Consider the following 25,930-nt stretch of genomic DNA (forward strand, 5'->3'; position numbering starts at 1 on the left):
GTTCACTTTTTTGCGTTTTTAAGCCCCCAAAACGCCTTCGCTGTGTAAACGAAAGGCACATCCGATAAAATCTTTTTACGTTTCCACCCTCGAGCGTTCTCGTGTAAACAGGCTCTAAGTTGAAATGACTTGTTGCTTCAAGTTGATTATATTGGAATTTTAAGGCAACCAGGAAAGTTTTGCTCAGTACCAAGTTTTATTTATGGGTGGGGGGTGACATTCTCATCTAACAAAGCAGTGTAACACTGCTAAAAGTAACTAGAATCCACGCAAGACTGAGTAATCTGTGATTACATTAGTATAGATCAAATGGTAACACTTCACGATAAGCTTCTATTTGCATAACTTTAGGCTACATTTACATGGAAACGATCTGAAAAGAAAACGCAAAAGTGGGGTTGCGTTATCACTTTTTATTCCGCGTTTATACGAGCGTATTGAGGAGGAAATCTGCGTGCATACGGTGATGCAAAAATGTGTGATATTCGATGTAGTATGCACTCCAGACGGCTAGGTGGGAATGCGAAGCACTGACACGCAACACCACCAAGTCCGTGCACCAGCGTACAACCCTCTTCCTTGTTCTCCCAAGTCTCGTTTAAAGCCTTCTGGTTTGCCTCTGATGAATTAGCACATCAACAATTTGATGGAGGTAATTAATGCACATTTTCTGATCAGTAATACTAGCTGTGAATATTTCGTACAACTGCTGGAAAGTCTTGTATATTTATCAGAGCTGCTATGGCAACTTGAAGGTCCGATTTATGGAAATAATCTGACATGTTTGTTGTTATTTTCCTGAACTGGCGCATGCCTGTGACGTAAACGCGTACGCGACGAGAGCCACCGTGAGCAGACTTTTGCGTTTTTACCCTTTAGACGGGAACGTGAGGGTAGATCGTTTTTAAGATTTCCACTCTGGAGGGTGGTTTCACTTTCGTTTACGCCGTCACCGTGTAAACGAAAGGCACATCCGATAAAATATTTTTACGTTTTCACCCTCGAGCGATCTCGTGTAAACAGGCCCTTAGTTAACATGACCTAAAAATGAACACCTTAAATACCTATTACAGCACTTATTAGTCTTTGTTAATATTAATTGCAACATTAACTGGTACTGTACATGTCTCTTAACACTGGTTAGTTAACATGCACAATGAACAAACAATAAACAGCAGTATTGGTATAAACTGAAATGAATAAAGGCTGAATAAAATGTGTTGCTCATTGTTAGTTCATGTACTGTAAGCTAATACATTAACTAATGTTAGTGAGAAGAACCCTGCAGTAAAGTGTTACTGATCAATCCTTGATTAAATCATTATTTCAGTGAATCAATTGAGCTTTTATATCCTACTGTAAAACCAAAGCCAGCTCAGTTTCATTATTGTTCAAACATGAATTTAATTGATGTGAAAGTACAGTTGTAAGAAATGCTAAAGAAATGATGAAACATCCTTAAGATTTGAATCCATGGAGTTAGATCAGAGAAAGATGAAAATGAACAACGGATTGGCTTTCTAACTACGATTAGTGGAATAACAGCATTTAGCTAGCTACATATCCCAACCTGACAAGCTCAAGATCCTCGTGAGTGACTTCATCCATCTGCTGGAGTCTTCAGGAGTGATTGAGGGGTGAGGTGAAAGTGAGAAAAACAAAACCAGAAATGACGGCAGAACAGAACACGTGAGACACAAGCTACAGTTTTGATCTTTTTGTTGCTATTTTAAAATAAATACTACTACTTTGATGTGTTAAGGCTGTTTCCACACAAGTAGTTATCACTGGGAATGCATTTGTAGACACTTTAATCCAAAGTGACTTACAATGCATTCAAGTCAGTTTGTGTGTTCCCTGCGGATCAAACCCCATGACCTTTGAGCTGCTAACACAATGCTTTACCAAGCTGCAGGATAACGTGTAATGTTTACAGCAGATACTAATTATTAATTCATTTCTAATCATTACTAAGCTGGTTAGCCAGTTGTTATAGAGAGAGCGTGGAAATGGTTATGAGAAAATAAATTACAGCTGATTTCGAAGCAAGAAATCCTTACTAACAGTAAATGAAAATGCTACAAAAGTATAGCATATGACACGTTTATATATCTGATGTAATGTAAAAAGGTCAGAAGGATATAGTAACCCATGGACATTTTCAAATTTTTTCCCTTTGGAACAACTCAACACAATGATTATCTGGGCATGTAAATGTCACTGTATATTCAAGCCATACAGCTGAGCCCAGAACAATCCCTAGCACACCCACTTTTGTACAGGAAGAAAGACATTTAAGTTACGTCAACTTCTAAGCATCAATGTTGGTAGCTTACCTCTTTTTTTTCTTTTTCTCCTTTTTCTTCAGCTTTTCCAGGTCTTTCTTTGCGATTTCAATGATATCCGTGGCTTCTTTCTCGGGTGCAAGAGAGGCGTGGGAGAGGGCAGATCCGGCGTAGAACGGAGAACGTGTGGAGGCACGGGACAAGTTCTTCCTTAGGTTTTCATTCACAGCTTCACTCTCCAAAAGCTTTGCTCTAAAAACACACCACACACGCATTACACAAAAACAAGTCAAGGCAGTAGTAGGAGCACTACTATTTTTACTTCATTTTTATAACATCCTAGCTACTGTTACAATACTGGAAAAAAAACCCATAAAACATTTACTTTTTTAATCAGTAGCAGAGTAGCATTAAAAAAACTGTAAATTGCTGTTTTTTACACCACAGTGTTACAGAGTAACCTGTAGAGGTCTTCATGGGTCGCATGACATCGTGTGACTGGCAGTAGGTAATTTTTTGTTGATCCAGACCTGTCGATCATTTTTACATGCACACTTAGCGGTTACCTTGGTGTTGTCATCAGACAAATAAATGGATCAGCGGGCCAAATTGGTTGCAAGGCCTAAAACTCCCTTTGTGCTATTTCATGTCACTATTATATTTGTTGTACTTATTGTAAAGGTTTGAGCATAGTTTGTTAATGTCTTTGTTGTACGCTTGCTCATATCCTTCATTATGCGCCAAAATAATTACACCATGTCCTAACTCAGTGGTTTTCAAACTGGGGGCCGGGGCCCCTGGGGGGCCACGAGATGGTGCCAGGGGAGCCCCAGTTTTATGACATTTTATGAAATACATTAATTTATCATGAATTCTGTGTAATTAAACCTAAAAAAAATAAGGCTACTACTTTTTTGTATAATTAAAGTTTTTTTTAATTAAAATGTTGAGTTTAGAACAGTTTTTTGTCATAAATTTTCTTTGGGGGGCCGCGAAGAAATGCACCGTACACAAGGGGGGCCGCAGGCTGAAAAAGTTTGGGAACCACTAACTAAATGCGACGTGACACTGCGATACGCGATAAAATGTATCTTTTCCACTTTAATCTGAATTTTTGTTGTAACCACCCACGACGTTTCTATTACTGCGACGTCGCGTCTGACAGCTCCGCCTATCCTGAGATCTTATTCAATGAAAGTTCTGCTCATTATGAATATTAATCATCAAACATGGATGAAGAGAGACTGATTATATATGTTTAAAAGCAGAAATATATAAAAAAATCCCTCAAGTTGCACATAGAAAGCCATAAAAAGCGAAGGGATGAGGCTGTTTATGTGTGTGTGCTGATTGTTCTCCTTAGCTGCAGTATAAGTAGCGGTTCACATTTCGCTTCAAAATTCGCGCGGAAAACGTGACCGTCGGTTGGTTCTTGTGACTTAACCTTCGGTGCGCTTGCGGCATTCTAGAAAGTTGAAATGTTTTTAACCGTGTCGCACTGCGTGTGCGCCGCTTCCATTATGATTTGAAATAATGAACGTGAGCGTACAAAACACGCGAAATGTGAATTGCCCCTAACTGTGGGTTCACACCAGCCACGTTTGAGGCGTGAAAGCCGCGCATGAAATTTTAGTCATTGAAACATTCACGCAGAAATGCGCGTCATGGGAGGGGCTTCTGCGACTCCGCTCGTTTCCTGTAATCACGTCACTACTAGAGCAAGCTCCTGATTGGCGCGTTTCACACGGCAATGCTCTATTCACGCCATTCAGGCCGAATCGCGTCTCCCATGCCATGCTAAACGCCCCATTCGTGCCACGATACCTCCAGACGCGCATCAACGCGTCTTCACATTAACTTAACATTGAAATCACTCGCGATTGACGCCTCTACCGCGGCTGGTGTGAATGCAGCATAATGGTAGAGGTGGCAAAAACGCGCTATTCGCGCGTAGTTGGACACTTGAACATTTGAGTTTACATGCTTCATTCGCGCGTGAAAGCAGTGCATGAAATTCTAGTAATTCGAGATATTCACACGTAAATTCGCGTCATGGGAGAGGCTTCTGCGACTCTGCTGATACTTCACTCGCTTCCTGTAATCACGTCACTACTACAGCAAGGTCCTGATTGGTTAACGTGGCGCAGAATTCCGCCTAAGTTCAGATTTTTCAACTCGCGCGTTTCCCGCGGCAACGCACCATCCGCACGTTCCGCGCCATTCCCTTATCGCGTCTTTGCATTGACTTAACATGTAAATCTCTCGTGCTTGGCGCCTCTACCGCATCTGGTGTGAATCCTGCATAAGAGAGCGAAAAACAGAACAAACGCAAACAGAGAAACACAAAACAGTTTTGATTGGCTGTTTTGGTTCGGGCAACACCTCTGTTCGCGTTCAGTATGGATAGAATCACTGGAATCATATTGCATCGCGTCTAGTTAGGGTTTTACGCAATTAAGAAGAGTACATACAGTACATTACTGACTATTATACAATTTAAAAGTTATTGAATTAAAAAGCTCTAGTTTTTGTTAGTCTACCTACAGTACCTACTTTCATTTTTGAGTTGCTTTCCATGCATTACCTGAGCTCCTCGATCTCTTTGATGTAATTGTGGATCATGTTTCCGATCTCTTCACTGCCCTCACCTGCGGAAAAGTCATATAAAGACACTAGGTATGTAAAATAAGTAGAGTTATTTTTCATCTGAAGGAAATAATCCTTCTTTTGGAGATCAGATTAACCTCCTGGGTTATGAAGGTCCTGGATTATCTTCTAGTCATGTGATTGTAACCTGGTCAATCCTAGCATTCTTTGCATGTACCTGCTTTAGCGAGGGTCTGGTTAGCCTGGTCGCTCAGGAGCTGAGTGAGTCTGGCTCGCTGGGCATCGATGGTTTCCTGCATGGCTTTTACTCGCACACGCAGATTGTTGTTTTCCGTCTGCAGCATCGAGTTCTCATGAACAACGTCATTTATGCTTTCTAATCCATCCTGGCCAACCATACGCTTTCCCTGTTTTTAGAGAGAAATATATGAAATTTTAACACCTTACTTTACATATCGTTCTTTACATTTAGTTTGGCACAATGTGCATGGAAACAATGGAAAGTTATTGTTAAGGATCACAGTTCTTGTTCAGTCCTTAACATCTAAAGCAACAAAAACTTATTCTACCGTCTTGTACTCCATGAGCTCCATCTGTAGCCGGGCGATCTCTGTTCTCAGAGCGCTGATCTGCTGGCTGGCCCGGTCCTGGTTCACCATCACTTTGTTTTTGATGTTGCGAGCACGATTAGCATATTTTAATGTGTTCAGGGTCTCCATGAAGTCTCTGTCTGACGGGCTGATGCAGGCAATCATCACCGTCTGACTGTAGGTCAAAAGAGACAGGAAAGGCTTGAAAAGCCTGCAGAAATATTGGCAATAAAATGTATTAAATGTAAGAAAGAATTTACAGGTGCAGACCTGTTTCCTCCCAGGGAGTCTTGGAGCAGGCGGGTGAGTTTGGAGTCACGGTAAGGCACGTGTGTGGAACGCTTGCTCCTGTCACCCAAGGCGCTGATCACGTTGCCCAGAGCTAACTTTAACACCACAAAACAAAGCCAGTATTATTAGACATTAATGGTAATACTTGTCAAAAATGTCTTACATCAATGACTTTGCTTTATTAAAAACCACCAGGTGGCAGTCTCACTAGCCTCAGGTGCGCATGTCTGTGAAATCCAAGCTAAAATTATGACATTAGGAGCATCATTTTAATCTTTGACATGACACTTATCAATGTTAAAGGGACATTCCACTTTTTTGTAAATATGCTCATTTTTCTGCTCCCCTAGAGCTAAACACCCGGTTTTTACCGCTTTGGAATCCATTCAGCTGATCTCCGGGTCCGGCGGTACCACCCCCAGCGCAGCTTAGCATAATCCATTGAATCCGATTAGACCATCAGCATCGTGCTCAATTATAACCAAAGAGTTTGGATATTTTTCCTGTTTAAAACTTGACTCTTCTGTAGTTACATTGTGTACTAAGACTGACAGAAAATTAAAAGTAGCGATTTTCTAGGCAGCCTAGTATCTTTCAATAGCAGGGGACTATTTTCAGGCAGTGCGTAATATCACTACGCCTGCTGCAGCCATGTTACGGCAGCAAAGTCTTTGATTATTACGCCAGAATGAGAGTATCCCCATATCTGCCTAGAAAATAACAACTTTTAATTTTCTGTCGGTCTTAGTACACAATATAACTACAGAAGAGTCAAGTTTTAAACAGGAAACATATCAAAACTCTTTGGTTATTTTTGAGCATGATGCTAATGGTCTAATCAGATTAAATGGATTATGCTAAGCTATGCTAAAAGTGGTAGCGCTAGACCCGGAGACCAGCTGAATGGATTAAAAAACTGTAAAAATCTCTAGAGGAGCTGGAAAATGAGTATATTTTCAAAAAAAGTGGAATGTCCCTTTAAAGAGAAATATGTTTATTTTTTTTGCCCCTGTTTTAATAAATGTTCATGATTCATAAGCATTGGCAATGCAAAGGTCATGGGTTCAATCCCCAGAGCAATACACATTCCAGCAAGCAATAGCCACCAGGACCGCGACCCGACGGTTGGAAACTTCTTTAGTGCGGTTTTGGCTGATAGAGGGCTGCAAAGCAAATGTGAAAGTGCCGTTCACCCTGTTTCGAGTGGATGAACGGAAACGTTATTTTAAGGTAAAAAAAACTCTTTGGTGTTGCTTTAACTATAGACCCCATATACATGTAGTCCAGCTAGGAGAAACCCACTTCTAGCCAACATAACCTTGAGAGATGTATGATATTTCACAATGTAAAATCAACAGTGAGTACAAGGTGATTGGTTTTATTTATTTATTTATATTTGGGCTTTAGTTAGACGACATGCATTCAATTTTTGTTTTAGCCCAGACCTCTGAGCTGTGTTTGGACGGCTATAAGACTTTTATAGCTTGCTAAGACACTGGTAAAATGTTTAGCCTATATGCAATAAAAGCGTCTGCCATAAATGTGCATGCACCCTTAACAAAAATGTCTTCTCTTACCAGTCCACAGTTGATTGAGATGCCCTCTTTGGCCCTGTCCCCTGTGGCCCCTGTTCTCTTTAGTCGTTCAGAGCCGGCTAAATCAACGAAGTGAAACTTAGCCGTGAGCGTCTCAAACTCATTCATGTCTGAGGATCCGTTCACCAACCTGTTGTCCGTCTCTACGTCCTACAAAATGATGAGCATAGTTAACTAACATCAACGGTATAGAAATAACTTCCAGCACACTTTTGGTTGTGAAATAAACAATGCAATGGGAATGTGAGTAGTGCATGCTCATGCAAAAGTCACTGCATAAATTAGTGTGGCAGACCATAATATACTAGTGTGGATAATTACTATACTGAAGATATAATCACATAATAATATAATGAAGATGATAACGTATAAGCTTTCTGATGTTTTTCAAATGGCTTTGGAGAAAGTCTTTCACAGCTTTGTGTTAGAGTGATCAGTATTAAACAGCAAGGAGTAAGTTTTCCATGGGAGATTTGCCTGCCGAGTGGCGTCACCTACATTGTCTGAGGCACAGACGCGAACTTGGCACAGATGGATGGTGAAGATGGCATGTGAGCGTGAGCTCTGAACGTTCATCTGAGTGCTGGCAGTGGTGCGGGAGAGAGCACCAAGTCTGAGACACTGCATCATCTGCAAGAGACGGAGAGGTAAATACTTGATGTAATGCACAATTCTTGACTGGACCCTGAGACACTTCATCTCTCATGGGTATATTGATATTATAGGCATAATGCAATTAATTCAATAAATGATCCAATAAACTTTAAAACACCTAATAAACAACAAAAAATATTTAAAATAGTTAATAAACTAACTATTCAAATAAAGAATGCCCTACTTTATTAAATAAACAAAAAACATTTCAAAATAAAATGTAAAAATATGTTTAACTTGTATATCTACAGTTAGGAAGATTCTGGTCCTTTAAACTATTATTATTAGTGTAATTATTACATAATAAATAATAAAATTACTACTTTTTTACTACTACAGTGGCAAAATTGTAGTTGCCAGATATGTTTTTAGCACGCTTTTAAAAAATAAAAACATTGAATAACTGCTTTCATAAAGTGTTCTGTCATTTTTTTATTTATAATTTTTTATTAAACATAAAATAATTCTCAAAAAATATGTTTTTAATGCAAATGCATATGTGGGGTTTCATGCAAACATGTCCATAAGCCCATCACAAAAACTTAACCAACCTCAGCTTCGGAGCTAACGGTTCGTGTGGTGACTCCCACAGTGTAAATCCCTCCGTTGGCATCCTCATGGATCTTAATGTTGGACCTCTGCTTCCGGGCCTCCATATCTCGAGTGGAATCAAACAGATCCAGCACGTCTTCATTGTATAACTATGAAACAAAATGCCCCACCTTAGACAGCTAAAAACATGCAGGCATTGATGCAATTAATAAGCCAAGTAGAGGCTTGTGTGTGAAAATCTTCAATCGCTGCCAAAGTTTAAACAAGTGTGTGTTATCTGTGGCACGCTGTCAACACCACTATCTGCATTGGCAAGGTATAAATTTAAACCTCAGTGTTGATAATGAAGAGATAACTCAACATCTTGACTTCCATTAGGGCCGAAAATACCACAATTGTCACTCATCAACAACCGCATGGTTCTGAAATACTAAAGGTAGTTTTCTAAGCTCAGATTAAAGCAACACTATGTAGTTTTTTTACCTTTAAATAATGTCTCTAAAATTATTTCAGTGATAGAACATTTTAACTGGACAAATTGTACTGTTGCTGCAACCTGAGCAGCCTCCTAGCTTCTACAAGCACACTCTGAAAGTGGCGGTGGAGGGTAGGAAACACAGCCCCGCCCCTCCCCCTGCCTGCAGAAGAGTGTCTGATACCAGGCACTGTTGCGCTTTTCAACCACATGGGGGAGCTGTAAGTCATTTTTACATGGAAACTACATAGTGTTGCTTTAAACAAAAATAACTGGGGTTATTTTCACACTGTGTTTCACCTCTAAGAATTGAGCGTTGATCTTAAATTCAGGTACAGGACGTCCCAGCTCTGCTGCGGCCTGCTTGCGCTCCTCTATGCCCCTGAAGAGGTGGCTGACTGCCCGCGGGATGATTCCCAACTCTTCATCGCCGATGTTCACATCAAAACCCGTTCCCATGGTGTATGTCTTCCCCGAACCAGTCTGGAATGATAAAGGATCTCAGGTGAAGTTCTTTAAGTCTGTCATTTCTGCCCCAAATACTCTCAGAAAAAATGCACTCAGTTGTCAATATGCACCATTTTGGTGCAAATATGTACCTTTGAGGTACCAGTATGTACCACTATGTTCCTCTAAGGCAGTGGTTCTCAAACTTTTTCAGCGTGCGCCCCCCCTTGTGTACGGTGCATTCTTTTGCGGCCCCCCGAAAGAAAATTTATGACAAAACAGTTCTAAAATGTAATATTTTAATTAAACAAAACATATTAAATTATACCTAGTAGTGCTGTTGGCTTATTATTTTTTAGGTTTAATTACACAGAATTCATGATAAATAAATGTATTTTATAAAATGTCATAAAACTGGGGCCCCCCTGGCACCATCTTGAGACCCCCTGGAGGCCCCGGCCCCCAGTTTGAGAACCACTGCTCTAAGGTACCAATATGCATCTTTTAGGTACAAAAGTGTACTTTTGGAAAAGGTACCGCCTCAGTGACAACTTTTTTACCTTCTTGTACCTTTTTATCTGAGTGTAGAAAACCAAATAGTTTAGCTAAATGATTCATTATCCACCCACATTAAAACTAGGTCAAGTTCTACAATGTACAATTATCCATCTCTTTCATTCATACATCTCCTGTTCTCTACATACTTCTACTAGACTTCTACACTGCAGTGTCATTCACTTGTCATAACACCAGCTTTGACATTAATGCTCATTCAAATGAAAACAAAAGTATTTGACAATTATTTGTACACAAATTATTTTATTAAAGTATTATTACCTTTTTACATACTTGTAATACGAGCATAAGTACACAGGGGGCAGTAGTTTACTCATTTATTTATATAAATTAATTAATTTATATATTTATTTTTATTTATTTATGACAAGTCACTTGATTGGTGGACAAAAAAGAAGAAAGGGCAAAACCGTTGTGACCGCAACCTTTTTAAAACTGATGCCATTAATCCATCTGCATCATTAAGTCCAGGCGCTCTAAAACGTTCCTGTTTTCTGTCATTTCTTTCTCAAACTGTCTATATTGTTTTTTTATGTCTGTACTGAATATTTCTGTACTCTAGGTCTAAAATGCCTCTTCTATAATGCTGTTTGTAACAATGCAAATACTGTAGAAATCAATGCTAACCGAATTTTATTCAAATGCAGGGTTTGGGGGGGCAGGGGGGCACTGCCCCCCCAGACCAAAGCCAATTATGATTTTGTCTGATTTGAAATGGAAATATGAGAATTTATTTGTCTAATATTTATATTTTAATAGGTTACATGAGTAACTTAAGGCTAAAATAGTTTTAATTTATTTAAAGAGCACCTATTGTCCGATTCAAGTTTTTACATTTCCTTTGGTGTGTGAGTGTGCATTAGTACATGTTAACGATATGCAAAAGGTACATACTGCAAAGTAAACTGTCTCCAACGTAAATCCCTTTTCTTGGACTACAACAAACACACGAATTGTAGACAATAGTTTACTTCCTGGGATTGATGATGTGGACAAGACCGACATTATCATAATTCCTCCCGCTTCAGACTCACAGCCTGTAAGTTCACTCCTGTTAGCAACCGAATCTTTCAAACATGGTAAGGAGCGTCACATTTCCGGCTGAAGTCAGAGGTATTCAGGCCAATCACAACGTACAGATTAGCTGGCCAATCAGGTACCCAGAGCTTTTCGAAAAGAGTGAAATCTGGAGCTACAAAAATGAACGGTATGTGGAAAATAATGTGTTTTTTAACCATAAACCACGCAAACACATTGTATTAGACCAAATACACAAAATAACATTGTTTTTTAGAAATTAAATAAGTGCACTTTAAACCATATTTAAAAAAATATAAAGCATACAGTACCTATGTTTGCAGGCAGGTGCCCCCCAAGCACAAGCGCGAAACTCTATAATTATTTTGTGTATGATTTTTAATGTATGTCATTCTGAAAGCTATATTTTTTAAAATCTTTGCCACTTTATGGAAAATAAATTCAAGCTAATTTTTTATGTATAGTACTTTTTTACACTTGGCCTTTGTTACAAAGCAGCTTTATGGAAATGTTAACAACATGTCAATAATGTCTTGTAAATGTTTGTAAAAGTTAAATATTGTCTTTAGGTATTTCAAAGAAAAGGTCCAGAAGAATATCATTCACAGTCTTCCCGAAAACCTCCCCATGCTGCTGCCTGTGTGTGATAAATGTAGATAATGCAAAGACATTTTCTCTTAGCATGGGTAACAGAGGGGGTGGCCACAGACAAAAGGAGTTCGGGGGCCTTGTTACTATAGACACAGAGTGGAATGACACACAGTGGTCTGTCCACACGTCAATGGATAAAAAGACGCTGACAGGAGCCCCAAACAAGAGAATTAACAAAGCCAGAGAAATCTGGGATTCTCATAAGGAAGAGATTTCGATTAAAGGGAATGATCTATTACACAAACTGGAAAAAAATGTATTGAGGGGATTGGCTCTCTTTAGTAATCTATTAGTCTGATATGAATAAAAAGAAATCCTGTCAGAACATGTCTGTCGTTCAGGTTTTGACAGACGCTTCACAGCTTGTTTGCTTTACTTGATGTGTAACACGTTCCACAATGGCACAGCTAATGCAACTTAACCTTGTGTAACATGCGGGAACAGTAAAATAAACACGAACAACAGAGATCCAGGCATTATAAAAAAAAAACTTTAGATTGAATAATTATTCAGCTTGCCAAAAGTATCACATTTGAAATTAAGTAGACGTTCTTTCAGAGAGTCAGGGAATGAAAAACAGGCTTATTCTTGTTCATTGAAATCAAAGAATTTGATGTATTATGTACTTAAAACACCAATTATTTAAAGCTATACCACAAAAGACTCATTCAGAAACCACAACATCCAGCATGATCTCGCAGGAATTAGTGCGCATTTTACCAGTAGGCTAATTTCTATGAATTTGTACAAAGTGAATCATACAAACATGATTTTATGATTATCATAAAAAAAAAGAAAACCCACCCCTAACCCCAACATCACAGGAGTGAAAGGAAATCACACAAAAATGTTTGTAAATCTTGTAAAATACAAACAAATTGCCATGATATTGGAACATTACAATCATGAATATAATAACATTACAATCATGAATATATCATGAATCATATTTGAGACTGACAATAAAACCTGACATTAAAGTGTACCATATATTTTGTTTTTTAGGCTTAAACATTCCAACTACAGCTACCATGTATACGCAAAGATTGGCAAGTCTGTATAAAGCCTCTCCTCATTAATGACATTAATGATATTTTCATTGGAAGGCTGAACTTCATTCATACTGAGCACAGCACTTTCCCTATGGATATCTATGGTCTTGGTTCTTACCTGTCCATATGCAAAAATAGTGGCATTATATCCTTCAAAGCATCCTTCGATAAGTTTCTCAGTGCAGTTGCTGTAGATGACATCCTGCTGCGAGTCCATGTCTAAAACATAATCAAATGTGAAGGCTTTGTCCTTTCCTAGCAGCACCTGGGGCTCCCCAGGGGTCACAAAGGTGCAGATGTGGCATCCCTCTATCTTTTCCTTTGCCAACTGTGGACGAATCCTGAAAAACAAAAAGGATTTAAATGAAAACATATTTAACCTGCTTAAATCTAGTATTGCTAGATCACATAGGTAAAATACATTCAGCCTTATAATAAAATCACCATATATCTCAATGTCTAGACTGTAAAAACAGAATTTAAAGGGGTGGTTCAATGGTACTTTATGCATTCTGACTTATTAACACAGTTCTAGAGTTGTTTCCTCATGCTAAACGTAGGCAAAGTGTCAAAAAAGCAGTTTGGCGTGTGACAGAGTATTTCTGTGCCGAATGCACTTTGCCGGGGTTTGTACAAGTTTCAAAACGTTTTTTTCGAATACGGGTCCAGCTGACGTTTCAGGGGTAAGCCATACGTACACTTCTTCTTATGGGCACTTCCCACGGAAAATCTCGCCCACCGGTCAATCAGCAGGAGACGCTAGAACTTACAAACATCACAACACGTGACAGCTTTGTTCAATTTCAAAACTCAACAATGGCACAAAGAAGTGTGTTTTTGGATGTAAGGAGAAGAAAGCCAGCCTTATGGAAACAATGTATATAGTTTATTATCCGGGGTAGCAGCGGAGTTTTGTGTGTGTGTTTGATGCACTGGATTTCAACCGGGTCATGAGTTGCATGCGGTAAGTATTCTGTCTTATGTTGGAAATAGGCGCGTGCATATTATATAAATGACACGAACATGTAGTGAATCATCAGTTAAAACAGTGTTGTATAAAGTGTTGCATGACTCGTACTCGCTCCTTCCGCTGTAGTAACTCCTCCTTCTGCATTTTTTCGTACGTTATCGGAAAGAATCTGTAAATCTAATCTTTCTTTTATAAATCTGATTAAACTAAATACTCTTCAGAGATATAAATGATGTAATACTACTCTATAGGTACTCCAGATTAACATCAGAAATGCAGAAACAGTGTGTGTTATGTAAGCTTTAAAAGCTTTAAAACAAATTACTTAAATTGGTAACACTCAACAAAATTGAGTTTTGTCAACTTAAATTTTTCATTTAAAGTGAGACAATTTAAGGTGAAAAACTTAAAAAAATTACTTAAATTGGTAATACCTAAAAATTTTAGCTTGTTCAACTTAAATTTTTATTTAAAGTATTTTAATCTTTAGTTATTGCAACTTTCACTTTTTCCATGTTTAAGTATTGGGTCCACAGTGCTTTTACCAACCTAGAAAATGTAAAAAAGATCAACTTAGTTTTGGTAAACCATTTTCTCCAATCATTTGAAAAAATAGATAACTGGAATTTGGCTCCCCTGTGATGTCATGTTGTGTATTGGCCACCAGTTGTGTGATTGCAGTACCATTTTTGGCCACAATCCTACATACTGTTCCTTTAACATGCTATAGTAAATTATCTATATGATATTTTGAGCTAAAACTTCACATACATACTCTGGTGACACCAAAGATTTATTTTACATCTTAAAAATTCTTGTGAAATGTCCCTTTTAAAGGTGAAGTATGTAAATTTACTATTAAACTACAGTAAGTAGGCCATTGGTAGCTTCATTTCCATGAACTGTCATGTTTGTTAAAACATCTAATATTTAAAACATGATGCAATGCTAAAGAGCCAATTGATATTTTCAAACTTCATTCGCCATTTTCTCCACTGTTAGTCTTGGCTTAGATCCTCCAAATCTACTGACACTCAATAAATGCCTGAATAAAGATGGAGGAGGTGCCAAACTTTTTTGGACAGAATATTGTCTTTTTTTGCAAAGACTGAAATTAAAACTGATAGCAAATTGAGCTTATGTTGTGTTTGTGTGTACCCATTCTAGCTGCTCTTTTTAAAGATGTCTATCAATGTAAGCAAGTGTCATTTGGGAATTACCCGTCTTTTGAACATCTAGGTATTGTGTTGAAAGGTACCCCACGCATTCTACTGATCATTATTTACAGGCCCCCAAAATACTCTCCAGCATTTGTTGAGGACTTTACAGAACTGTTATCAATGATTTCCTCAGAGTTTGACTGTTTTGCTATTGCTGGAGATTTTAACATTCACATAGATAAGCCAGAAAGCATTATGACAAAAGATGTCACAGCTGTTTTAAATACTTTTGATCTGACTCAACATGTACATGGACCCACACACAATCGTGGACACACTCTAGATTTAATTATCAGTAAGGGTGTAAACATTTCATCAGTTGTTATTAAGGATGTAGCACTGTCTGATCATTTCTGTATTTTCTTTGATATATTAATCTCTCCTACTATTGAAACTAGATCTGTGTCTGTCAAAAAGAGATCCTTAAATGAGAACACCAGTGTGCTATTTATGAAGGCTATATCTTTAACACCAAGCATATCTGCAGACTCTGTTGATTTTCTCCTTGATTCCTTTAATTCGAAAGTTAAGAGTGTAATCGATGATATTGCTCCTGTAAAAGTCAGGAAGAAGAATGGCAGGCAAAAATCACCTTGGAGAAACTCAACAGAGGTGCAGAATATGAAGAGACAATGCAGAAAAGCTGAGCGCATGTGGCGGAAGACAAAACTTGTAGTCCATTATAATATCTATAAAGACAGCCTTCGTGCTTTCAGTGTGGAACTAGGCAAAGCTAGACAGACTTTCTTTTCAAATATTATAAACAAAAACATAAATAACACACGCACTCTTTTTGCTACTATAGAGAGACTTACAACCCCCCCAAGTCACATTCCAAGTGAAATGCTCTCAAGACAGCAAATGTAGTGAGTTTGCTAACTTCTTCTCTGAGAAAATCAATAATATCAGAAAGGTGATCAGCACATCCTTGAGCTGCGCCGGGGTCAGACAAATCAGACCACAACATCAGAAAGTAGTTACGATGTCTGATTTCGAAGCAGTTGATGGTAAAATTTTGGAAGAAACAGTACAGCATCTTAAAACATCAACCTGTGCCCTTGACACACTCCCAACATCTTTTTTCAAAAGTGTCTTTAACTGTTTAGAAGCAGATCTCCTAAAAGTGGTAAATTCATCACTTCACTCTGGGACTTTTCCAAAGTCCCTTAAAACTGCAGTTGTTAAGCCCCTCCTGAAAAAGAGCAACCTAGATAACACTGTATTGAGCAACTACAGACCAATCTCAAATCTTCCTTTCATAAGCAAGATCATTGAAAAAGTTGTTTTCAATCAGCTGAACAAATTCTTAATTTCTAATGGTTACTTTGACATTTTTCAATCTGGTTTCAGACCACACCACAGTACAGAGACAGCGCTCATAAAGATAATAAATGATATTCGCCTCAACACAGACACAGGCAAACTATCAGTGCTGGTGCTACTCGACCTCAGTGCTGCTTTTGACACTGTCGATCACAACATACTTCTTGACAGGCTGGAAAACTGGGTCGGACTTTCTGGGATGGTCCTAAAATGGTTCAGGTCATACTTAGAAGGGAGAGGTTATTATGTAAGTATAGGTGGCCATAAATCTGAGTGGACATCCATGACATGCGGAGTCCCGCAAGGCTCAATTCTAGCGCCACTCCTGTTCAACCTGTATATGCTCCCACTAAGCCAAATAATGAGAGAGAACAAAATTGCCTATCACAGTTATGCAGACGACACCCAGATCTACTTAGCTCTATCCCCTAACGACTATAGCCCCATTGACTCCCTGTGCAAATGCATTGATGAAGTTAACAGTTGGATGTGCCAAAACTTTCTTCAGTTAAACAAAGATAAAACTGAAGTAATTGCGTTTGGAAACAAAGATGAAGTTCTCAAGGTGAATGCATACCTTGACGCTAGGGGTCAAACAACTAAAAATCAAGTCAGGAATCTTGGTGTGATTCTGGAGTCTGACCTTAGTTTCAGCAGTCATGTCAAAGCAATAACTAAATCAGCATACTATCATCTCAAAAATATCGCAAGAATTAGATGCTTTGTTTCCAGACAAGACTTAGAGAAACTTGTGCATGCTTTTATCACCAGCAGGGTGGATTATTGTAATGGCCTCCTCACTGGCCTTCCCAAAAAGACTATTAGACAGCTCCAGCTCATTCAGAACGCTGCTGCCAGGATTCTGAGCAGAACCAGAAAATATGAACATATCACACCGGTCCTCAGGTCTCTACACTGGCTACCAGTTACATTTAGGATTGATTTTAAAGTATTATTAATGGTATATAAATCACTCATTGGACTAGGACCTCAATACATTGCTGATATGCTCATTGAATACAAACCTATCAGATCACTCAGATCATTAGGATCACATCAGCTGGAAATACCAAGGGTTCACTCAAAGCAAGGAGAGTCAGCTTTTAGCTATTATGCCAGTCGCAGCTGGAACCAGCTTCCAGAAGAGATCAGATGTGCTCCAACAGTAGCCACATTCAAATCCAGACTCAAAACACATCTGTTTAGCTATGCATTTACTGAATGAGCACTATGCTGCGTCCGAACTGATTGCACTATATTATATATGCACTATTTTAATTATTTTCTATTTCTCTTGTTTTTATTCTTATTTTTAACTGTTTTATACTTTTATTCCTGTTTTATTCTTTTTCACACATTTAAACAGTTTTTATTAAAATCACATTTATTTTCTTTTAATTGATATTTCAAATTCATGTATCTTTGATTTTTGTTTTCTCATTTCTATGTAAAGCACTTTGAATGACCTTTGTGTATGAAATGTGCTATACAAATAAACTTTGCCTTGCCTTGCCTTGCCTTGCCATTCCCATGTACAAATTTCCCTTTAGGAGGTCACTGACGCTGTTTGTCTATGGAAATTCAGCCTAATGCTCCACACACTCCGGTCCTGAGCTCATTTATGAACAGAAACCCTCTGTGAGAGAGAACGGAAACTCTGGCCACCTGTAAACAGTCACACCCTGGGATTCATTTTACTCTTTCATGTCCTTCGCTTTACCTACTACTTTTTATCATCATGCATTTCATTTTAAATGATCAATATTATAGAAAAAATTGTTACATTTTAAAATAAAAGAGTGATGAACTATGTAAAACAGGGTTATCAATGTATACAGTGACGGCCAAAACACCTGAAAAATCTTTTAAAAAAGTGACTTTTTATAAGGATTCTCTACTCTTAAACACGGTGGTAGGGTTGTAACGGTATACCTGTATGGCGGTATACCTTGATATTAACTTTTACGATTATCATACCGTAAACATTTGCTTATACACGGTTTTGGGAAAAAATAAAGCAGATCTCACCTGCGCTACTACGCACATGCAACTTCATTTGGCGTGACTGCTAGACTCCACTCGTTTATGTACAGCAGAGAAAATGTCAGATACTACAAATTCTAACCCCATTCCCCACCAGAAAAAAGGTAAAATCTACTGTACAGTGGGGGAATACTTTAGGTAAACGAAAACGAACGCGGGGTCGTCCTTGAAGATGGATATCCAGTTTGCAAGAAATGTGGACGAAGAGTGGCTGCAAAAAGAGGCACTAAAGCCCATTTAAGTGATTTATATTACAGATCAATATAAATTGATTATACTTATGCCATATAATAAAAACTATACATTACATACAAGTGTTTAATACCGACAAACCGCAAAACCGTGATAGTTTCTGAGACGATTATCATACCGTGGAAATCTCATACCGTTACAACCCTACACTGGGGGCATGTCAGCTTTTGGCGCTGAAACCATGCGCACTCTAGCGGAAAAGCTGCCGTCTCTCTCAACTTTCAAATCAAGCTAAACCCTGAATGGATGCCATGCTTGTCGGCTCCAGTGCGTCATTGAGACACCGTTTTATCCTCACCCAAATAATCCTGAACACAGAAATGTGGAAAGACAATTTAGTACTACATGACTTTAAAGGCGGAGTGCAAAAAAGCTTTGGAAAAGGGAGTCGGGCCGACTACCAAAACACACTTGTAGCCAGCAGTAAGGGGCGTGTCTACTAAATTACATTGTTGCCTGGGTTGAGTATGTGTGGGACGGGTCTATCAAAAGAAGATCCAGATTCTATTAGAGTAGGGGCGTGTTTGTTTAGGTGATTTCAAATGTCAACATTGGCTTTCAGAGATCATGGACCCTGCCTTTAAGCCTAACATATTATTTTCTGTAGAAAACTGATCCGGTTGTAACAAAAGGGATCAAAATAGCATAAACAAATAACGTTATCTATTATCTGTTGAAAGCAGGGATTTGTCGATGCTTATTACATAGGGATAGTAAGGATATTACATCTTTACTAAAGAGTGCTAAAACTCATAACTTTGTTGTGCATTATAGACTTTTAACAAAATTGAATGCTTAGTACAGTATTTCTTTGAGTGTAATACAAGCTAAGAGAGCTTTTTCCGATACTGCTAGTTTGCTCACTGTCAAGTTGCTAGTAAGTCAACTAATGTGACAACATCGATGGCACACACATAGCAAACACAGTTGGAATAAAAAGGAGAGAGCAATGTTCTGCAAAGATGTCAATTTCAATGTTTCAATGTTTTTAGCATAATACCATGGTATTATAAGAATGAAGACATAAAAATCAGTTGCACATTCACAGCATGAGAGAAGCACTGATCTGCAGTAAAGCAGAGAGCCATTCAGGGATGTTATTTAGTAGTTCTTGGTCGGTAGGTCATTGTTCAGACACTGTACTGCTTAAACTGCTGTTAATCCCACACGTCGCTACTAAAACCAGGTTTGGGGTTTGCTCCAATCCCTATCTCTAAAATATGAGGTAATGCTTGCTTTTGCACAAATATTCCTGTTAAAACAGAATCCATGAACAAGTCTGTTTAAAAAAAATAATAATGGGTGTTCACATTTAAGCTTATTCTCAAATCTGTTAAACGGCTTTGCTTTTGTGTATTTCACTCTGGTAAATGTCTCACAATATCTTTTACAATATGTATAATTACAGAGGGACTAAGGTAGGGTCTTAGTATGGTCTCCTTATGATGATATCATCAGTGGTTAGGGGCTTGGAGTGAATTAACATTTACAAGGGAAAAATAATATATATATATATATATGTCTGTAAAACTTTAAAGACTTTGCAATGGACTTGAGGTCTTTGTAATATGGCTTATTTTTGACATATGTGTTTATGCATTTCCTCTAAACTCCACAGAACACACTAGCACACAAGTGTTTATTTAACCCCTGACTTTGGAGACACTGGAGATGTCACAAGGCAAGACAAGACAAGGCACATGAGTGTGTTTAAGTAGTATTACTGTCCTGAAAGTGACATCACAACAGAGAGAAATAGCAGCTATAAAATCATGGAGTGTAAACAATGTTGTTCTGTTGTTAGTATTTGTAAACAGAGTCTGAATTTAGCCTACCAGCCACGGCATCTACATGCAAATTAAAAAACCAATTTCAAATTAGGAGATTTGTCAGGTTTCTTGCATGCATCATCATCATCATCACCACCAATTATAGTCCACCTAGTAATAGGAAAGCTGGTAGGAAATTTGTCAAAAATTTGTCAAAAGCAATACTGTCAAATCTCATCTCATGTCTCCAGAACCTGTAAATATAACACAAATTTGAAATTTCCCTGTCATCTGCATGAGTCAAGAGCAGATTTTTATGCATTACTTTACGCTTCTGTTTGTGATGTTTAACTTTTAGACAAGAAGACAGGTGCACATAAACAAATCTGTGAGAAATCCCGTTAAGGCCTTTACACGTAAAAGAACAGACTAGTAATAGCCAAGCAAAATAGAAAAAACACAAAACATTTTATCAACCACACATAGCAATGCCTTACCATCATAGCATTGTGATTGGACTAATCCCAAATTTTCCCCACAACACAATAATGCTGAAAGACTCTACTTTAACCCCCTGGGGTCCAAAAACGCGGTGCCGCATTTTGACATGTTTTCTCCTTATCATGGCAGAATCAACTTAAAATACTCCATCATTAATAATCATACTTACGTTTTTAACATCATTTAAAACTGTGAAGGGTCTTCTTTAATATGTGTACATTCACAATAACAACAGATCTTTGTGTTTTTGTCAAATAAAGAAAATAAACAGAGTGTGCATTAAGACATTTCTGTCTCCACCAGCTGTCTCTCAGAACATGTTACAAAAATCAATTGAAACTCCGCGAATACTCGTCACACAAACATGATACACATATCCAAAGAAATGTCTTCTTTTAAACAAACTAATTATAATCAAAAACAAATATTGCCTGTTTGGATTGAAGTAAAGAGAGTACTGTTTTTCCTGGCTGACTTCATTATCTCTAATGCGCTAACGCCCAGGGACGGTACCCGCTGTTCACATGGTAATGAACAGACGAACAGTTCAAACAATAACAAAGTGTAAAGTTTTATCAGATTTTAAGAATATACTGCATGTTTGGATGATAAACTATAACTAGTAAGCTGGGTGAACTAACAGGAGGCGAGAAAATGTTTCCTGTAGGTTTATGTGTTCAGTGTTGACTATGAATTCTTCAGGAAAGCTGCAATAGGATTGGGGTTTTTCTAATGGTAAAGATGTGTAAATAACAGTGTTCAAAAAAACATGAAATGCAGCTTAGCTTCTCACAGGCTGTGATCATGTGACAGACTCTGTTATCCTCAAGCCACAGGGCTCATTACTGCGATTACAGTGACACTAATAGTATCCACGTCTTCCCCTATTCCCACAAAAAGCCATGGCTGAACTGGATTTGACTGTGCTCTGATAATTTAATAGTTATCTGGCCATTACCCAAATAAAAGCACATTTTCACACTATAGGATATAGTTGAAAAAAAAACAACCAACAGTCATGGCTGATATATCCTGTCAATCAAAAGAGAACAAAAAAATGGTATGAATTTTAGCTCTGTGTATAAAAAATGTAAAGAAACATCACTAGTTTAATCTTTATTATTAATGGTCATTATATGATTGAATAACATTCAGAATTTAGTTAATCGGGTTGTTGCTAATGCATTGCTACTGTAGGGTGTTCTGGATGGTTGCTAGAGCATTACTAGGGTGTACTAGTTGTTGCTAATGTGTTGCCAGGCTGTAGTCAGTGGTTGGTAATGCATTGCTACAGTATGCGGATGGCTGCTTTTTTAAAAAAAAGCCCTTTATATGACGCATGCTTTTATAAAGGATGAACAATACACCAAAGTTTAAGTTTAGAGGTAAAAATCCTTAACCACAATGTGAGCAATAGTTGCATTTGTCACTTAATAAGCAAAGCATTAAGTTACTGTGGAATTTCCAGTTAAACGCTTTGATGTGCATGTGACCGATTAGCATGTAATGTGATTGTTTAACAGCGCATTTTAAATTGTTCAAAGGAGTCAATCTCATGTATGCTAAACTTGCCTAATATGCTTAAGAGGTTAATATAAATAATAAATGCACTGCACCATACACAATATATTAATATACTTAGTACTGTAGAAACTGTGTTCCATAAGCTCATAAGCTTCCATACACAACAAAAGTGAACCTGGATAACATTCTTTGTATTGATTCTGGATAATGTGTAATTTTATCTAAGGATCAATTTGTTACCAGAAATGATTATGTACAGACACCCAATAACAGATTAAACATTTGCTATATCAACAAAGAGTAATGTCAATATGTTAGGCCTGCATGGCAACAGCAACGACTGTCCAGTAATTATAATAATTATAAATCTTGCAACTATCCAATGTGTATGACCTTCTCATCTTTTTTTTCCCATATTACAGACAAACCCACAGGCACAGTCACATGTATATTGAACACAAAAATGGCAACAGTTACTATTTAACAATTTGCCATGAAGGTGTAATCATGCTTCCAGCTCCACAGGCTTAATTTCAGCCATTGTTGCAGTAAATGCAGTTGCATTCTCAGTGCTGCCTCAAGGGGCGCTATAGCAGCCAAGTTATATGCTCTATATTTATGTATGTTCATACCGAATTATGTACCCTATAGATCCCTGCGCTCTGCCAACCAACACGCTGTACAAAGATTAAGATTCACGACACACTGTACAAAGATTAAGTGCCAATGAGCGACGTTTTGTGGTGCCATTGCTATCACGTACTTTCTCTGTATCTGTTCCTCATCTGTGAAAAGATCTGCTGGTTGCGGCAGTGTTTTCACTTTCTGGTCAACTGCCATAGTGGGAAAATAATCTGCAGAAAATCTTGCTGAGGAAACTAATTGAACATTTTGACATGTTTATAGCTATCTGAATAATATGCATTTATTGACTAACTGTGCGTTCACACCGCCACCGGCGAGAGCGTCAAAGTGACCGGAAGTCATTCATTTTCAATAAGAGCCAGCTTCGAGCCCTGGCGAGCAGCGGTACGGCACGTCTTGAACGATGTGAGAATCAGGGAGAGTTGAAATCAACTCAACTTTATGGTAATGAGCTATGACGCGGTTCGGTGGCAACCAATCGGAAGACGGAAGCGTTCGGCGGCAACCAATTGGAAGGTGGAAAAGGATTCCAGAGAATGCATTTGGCGTCAGAGCATCCACTACTCTTTTTCTATAATGTTGTTGGCAGGGCAGCCAGAGCGTTTTTTGACGCTCTCGCTGGTGTGAACGTACAGTAAGTATTTCTCACCTTTATTAATGGGATGTGTCTACATATTTGTTCCAGCACCACATGCTTGCAGTGCACTGGCTAAGAATTTGCAAGTGTTTGCGTACCTATACAGGGCATGTTTCATGTTATGGCGGAAGAGCACTTAGTTTGCATCACTTCAAGCTTGGGTGCAGTAATATTGTCGAAAGTTTGAGCGAGAGTAGTCAGGAGTGATGGTGTTACTGCGCCGAGGTCGAAGTTCTGCAAACTAAGTGCTCTTTCGCGATTCAATATAGTTCTTATTTTTCAGCTGCTTAAAAAAAATCGCCACGTTTTATTTTGTGCCATCATATTTACTCGTGTAACTACTAGTGATGCAACAATACACTTAGTTCACGGTTTAATAAAATGTTCGGTTCTTGTCCACGGTTTTCGGTTCGGTTTCGGTTCTGATGCCTTGGCCTATTAAAGTGTTTTTTAATTATTCTATGCTTAGGTAACAGGAACATTGAGATGTTAAGAAGCAAAAATACTGGTTTTAATTGCAGTTCTCTTTATTTTATGTAAATGCAAAAATCATCTTACATATTTCTAGTGTATTGATACAATAATATAAGATATATTATTAAATAATGACATATAAAAATAACATCCTATTCAAACTGGGAAACATGTGAATTTATTACCTTACATAAATTGGCCATTTTATATACCTGTACTTAGTACATTAAACTTTACATTGAAAATGAAGGCTATAGCATACTGCGCTACTGTTAAATCCAACATCATGCTGTCTGTGTAGAAACCAAAAATGCGTTTCTCAATCAAGATTACTGGTGGGATTTATTTTAGCATCAGGCGCATTTTCTTCTTGAGTTGAACTTTTTCAACTTGTGCGGAAGACGTGTTTGAGGCACATAACGCGCGTTTGCATCAATAACAAGCCCAATTTGCGTCATTCGCATTGCCCCACGTGAATTTGCATCTTTACATTGATGTTGTATGTAATCTACGCGCAAATAATTAATCCACACCTCAGATTTAAAAGACAGTCATGCTGCTTCTTTTTGTTGGCGTACTTCTGTTGGGTGTGTGTGCACGCGAATGAAATCTGACACCAGCATTGCAAGCTAACACAGCTAGCACACAGTGACTGGATATCAACTCGCTGTGGCGTTTATAAGCGTGCAGATCACGTGGATGCGCACATTAACAAAAGTGCAGGGAATATAAAAATTTATATGGATAAACAGAAAAAAAACGCAATTCACATGCGCGTATTGGACCGTGGGGGTCGAACCAAACGGTTCAATAATATAATGAGAATTGTTGCATCCATAGTATCTACGTATATACTCATATTTTTAAATAGGGAAAACATGGAAGTGTTTGGTGGCTTCTAAATTCATCCCTGTTTGGATCCTAATGAATGAATGGTGCTAGGTTAAATGCTAACACATTCACAACGCTCTACACAAAGATTATGTGCACGCATTGAAAAAAGAGAGGTATGTATTCATTCGTCTACGTTGAGGTAAGAACATAGTAAAATATTAAAAAACAGTGGTGTTTTCCTTTAAGGTTTGTAACAGATATACAGTATTGTATACCGATGGCTGTGCGAGACTACACTTTGTCCATTCTTCAATTATTTCTAAATGGTAACATGATCAGCAAATTCTACCCTGCTGTTAGATGCATCCGGTTGCTCTCCAAACAGTTGCCATTGAATGAAATGTTGTCTAAGGTTGCAGAAACAGAATATTCTTGAGTAAATGAGTGGCCACAGCAAGTGACAGGAATTGGATGTGCTGATTTCCTCTGTCTGTCATAGTTTTTACAATTTTATAACAAGATTGCTTTAAAAAGATTTTATTTTTATTTGAATTAGGGATTTAAACAATAAAGTACACACAAGAAACAAGCCTATTTTCTTACATATTATTGGGAAACATGTTATCGCATTTCCAAACTTTTAAAAACAGCATAGCTAAACCCTAAATTGCTTTATACCCCAAACCATATAAAGTACGAAAAACCTGAAATGCTTCATAAACCAAACAACAAGTTAGATTAGGGGTTGAATGATTATCGGCCTGGCTGTTTTTTGAACCATAAACCAGCGAACAGATTGTATTACACCAAATACACAAAATAACGTTGTTTAAGCAACGTAATAGGTGCTCTTTAAAGACTGTTTAAAAGAATGCATGAGTTGCACGAACACAGGAAGTGTCCACATTGGCTGATAGCCTCATTA

At 38.0% G+C, this 25,930-nt stretch overlaps 1 protein-coding gene across 4 annotated transcripts in view; it reads right to left on the reverse strand.

Moving 5' to 3' along the window:
- LOC129432613 (kinesin-like protein KIF21A) overlaps positions 1 to 25,930 on the reverse strand; it is a 67,985-nt gene that overhangs the window by 31,665 nt on the left and 10,390 nt on the right. For 3 of the 4 annotated variants that reach the window (XM_055191119.2, XM_055191118.2, XM_055191121.2), the window contains exons 2-12: positions 12,932 to 13,154; positions 9,350 to 9,532; positions 8,574 to 8,723; positions 7,867 to 7,998; positions 7,351 to 7,518; positions 5,753 to 5,868; positions 5,462 to 5,657; positions 5,110 to 5,299; positions 4,870 to 4,933; positions 2,337 to 2,537; positions 1,571 to 1,618 (exon numbers count right to left, since the gene is read on the reverse strand). In XM_055191119.2, coding sequence (XP_055047094.2) covers positions 1,571 to 1,618; positions 2,337 to 2,537; positions 4,870 to 4,933; positions 5,110 to 5,299; positions 5,462 to 5,657; positions 5,753 to 5,868; positions 7,351 to 7,518; positions 7,867 to 7,998; positions 8,574 to 8,723; positions 9,350 to 9,532; positions 12,932 to 13,154 — 1,671 coding nt within the window. The remainder of the gene's footprint in view (positions 1 to 1,570; positions 1,619 to 2,336; positions 2,538 to 4,869; positions 4,934 to 5,109; positions 5,300 to 5,461; positions 5,658 to 5,752; positions 5,869 to 7,350; positions 7,519 to 7,866; positions 7,999 to 8,573; positions 8,724 to 9,349; positions 9,533 to 12,931; positions 13,155 to 25,930) is intronic. The other variant, XM_055191120.2, reaches the window with a different exon arrangement.

The sequence above is a fragment of the Misgurnus anguillicaudatus genome, chromosome 1, assembly GCF_027580225.2.
Source record: "Misgurnus anguillicaudatus chromosome 1, ASM2758022v2, whole genome shotgun sequence".
NCBI classification, from domain to species: Eukaryota; Metazoa; Chordata; class Actinopteri; order Cypriniformes; family Cobitidae; genus Misgurnus; species Misgurnus anguillicaudatus.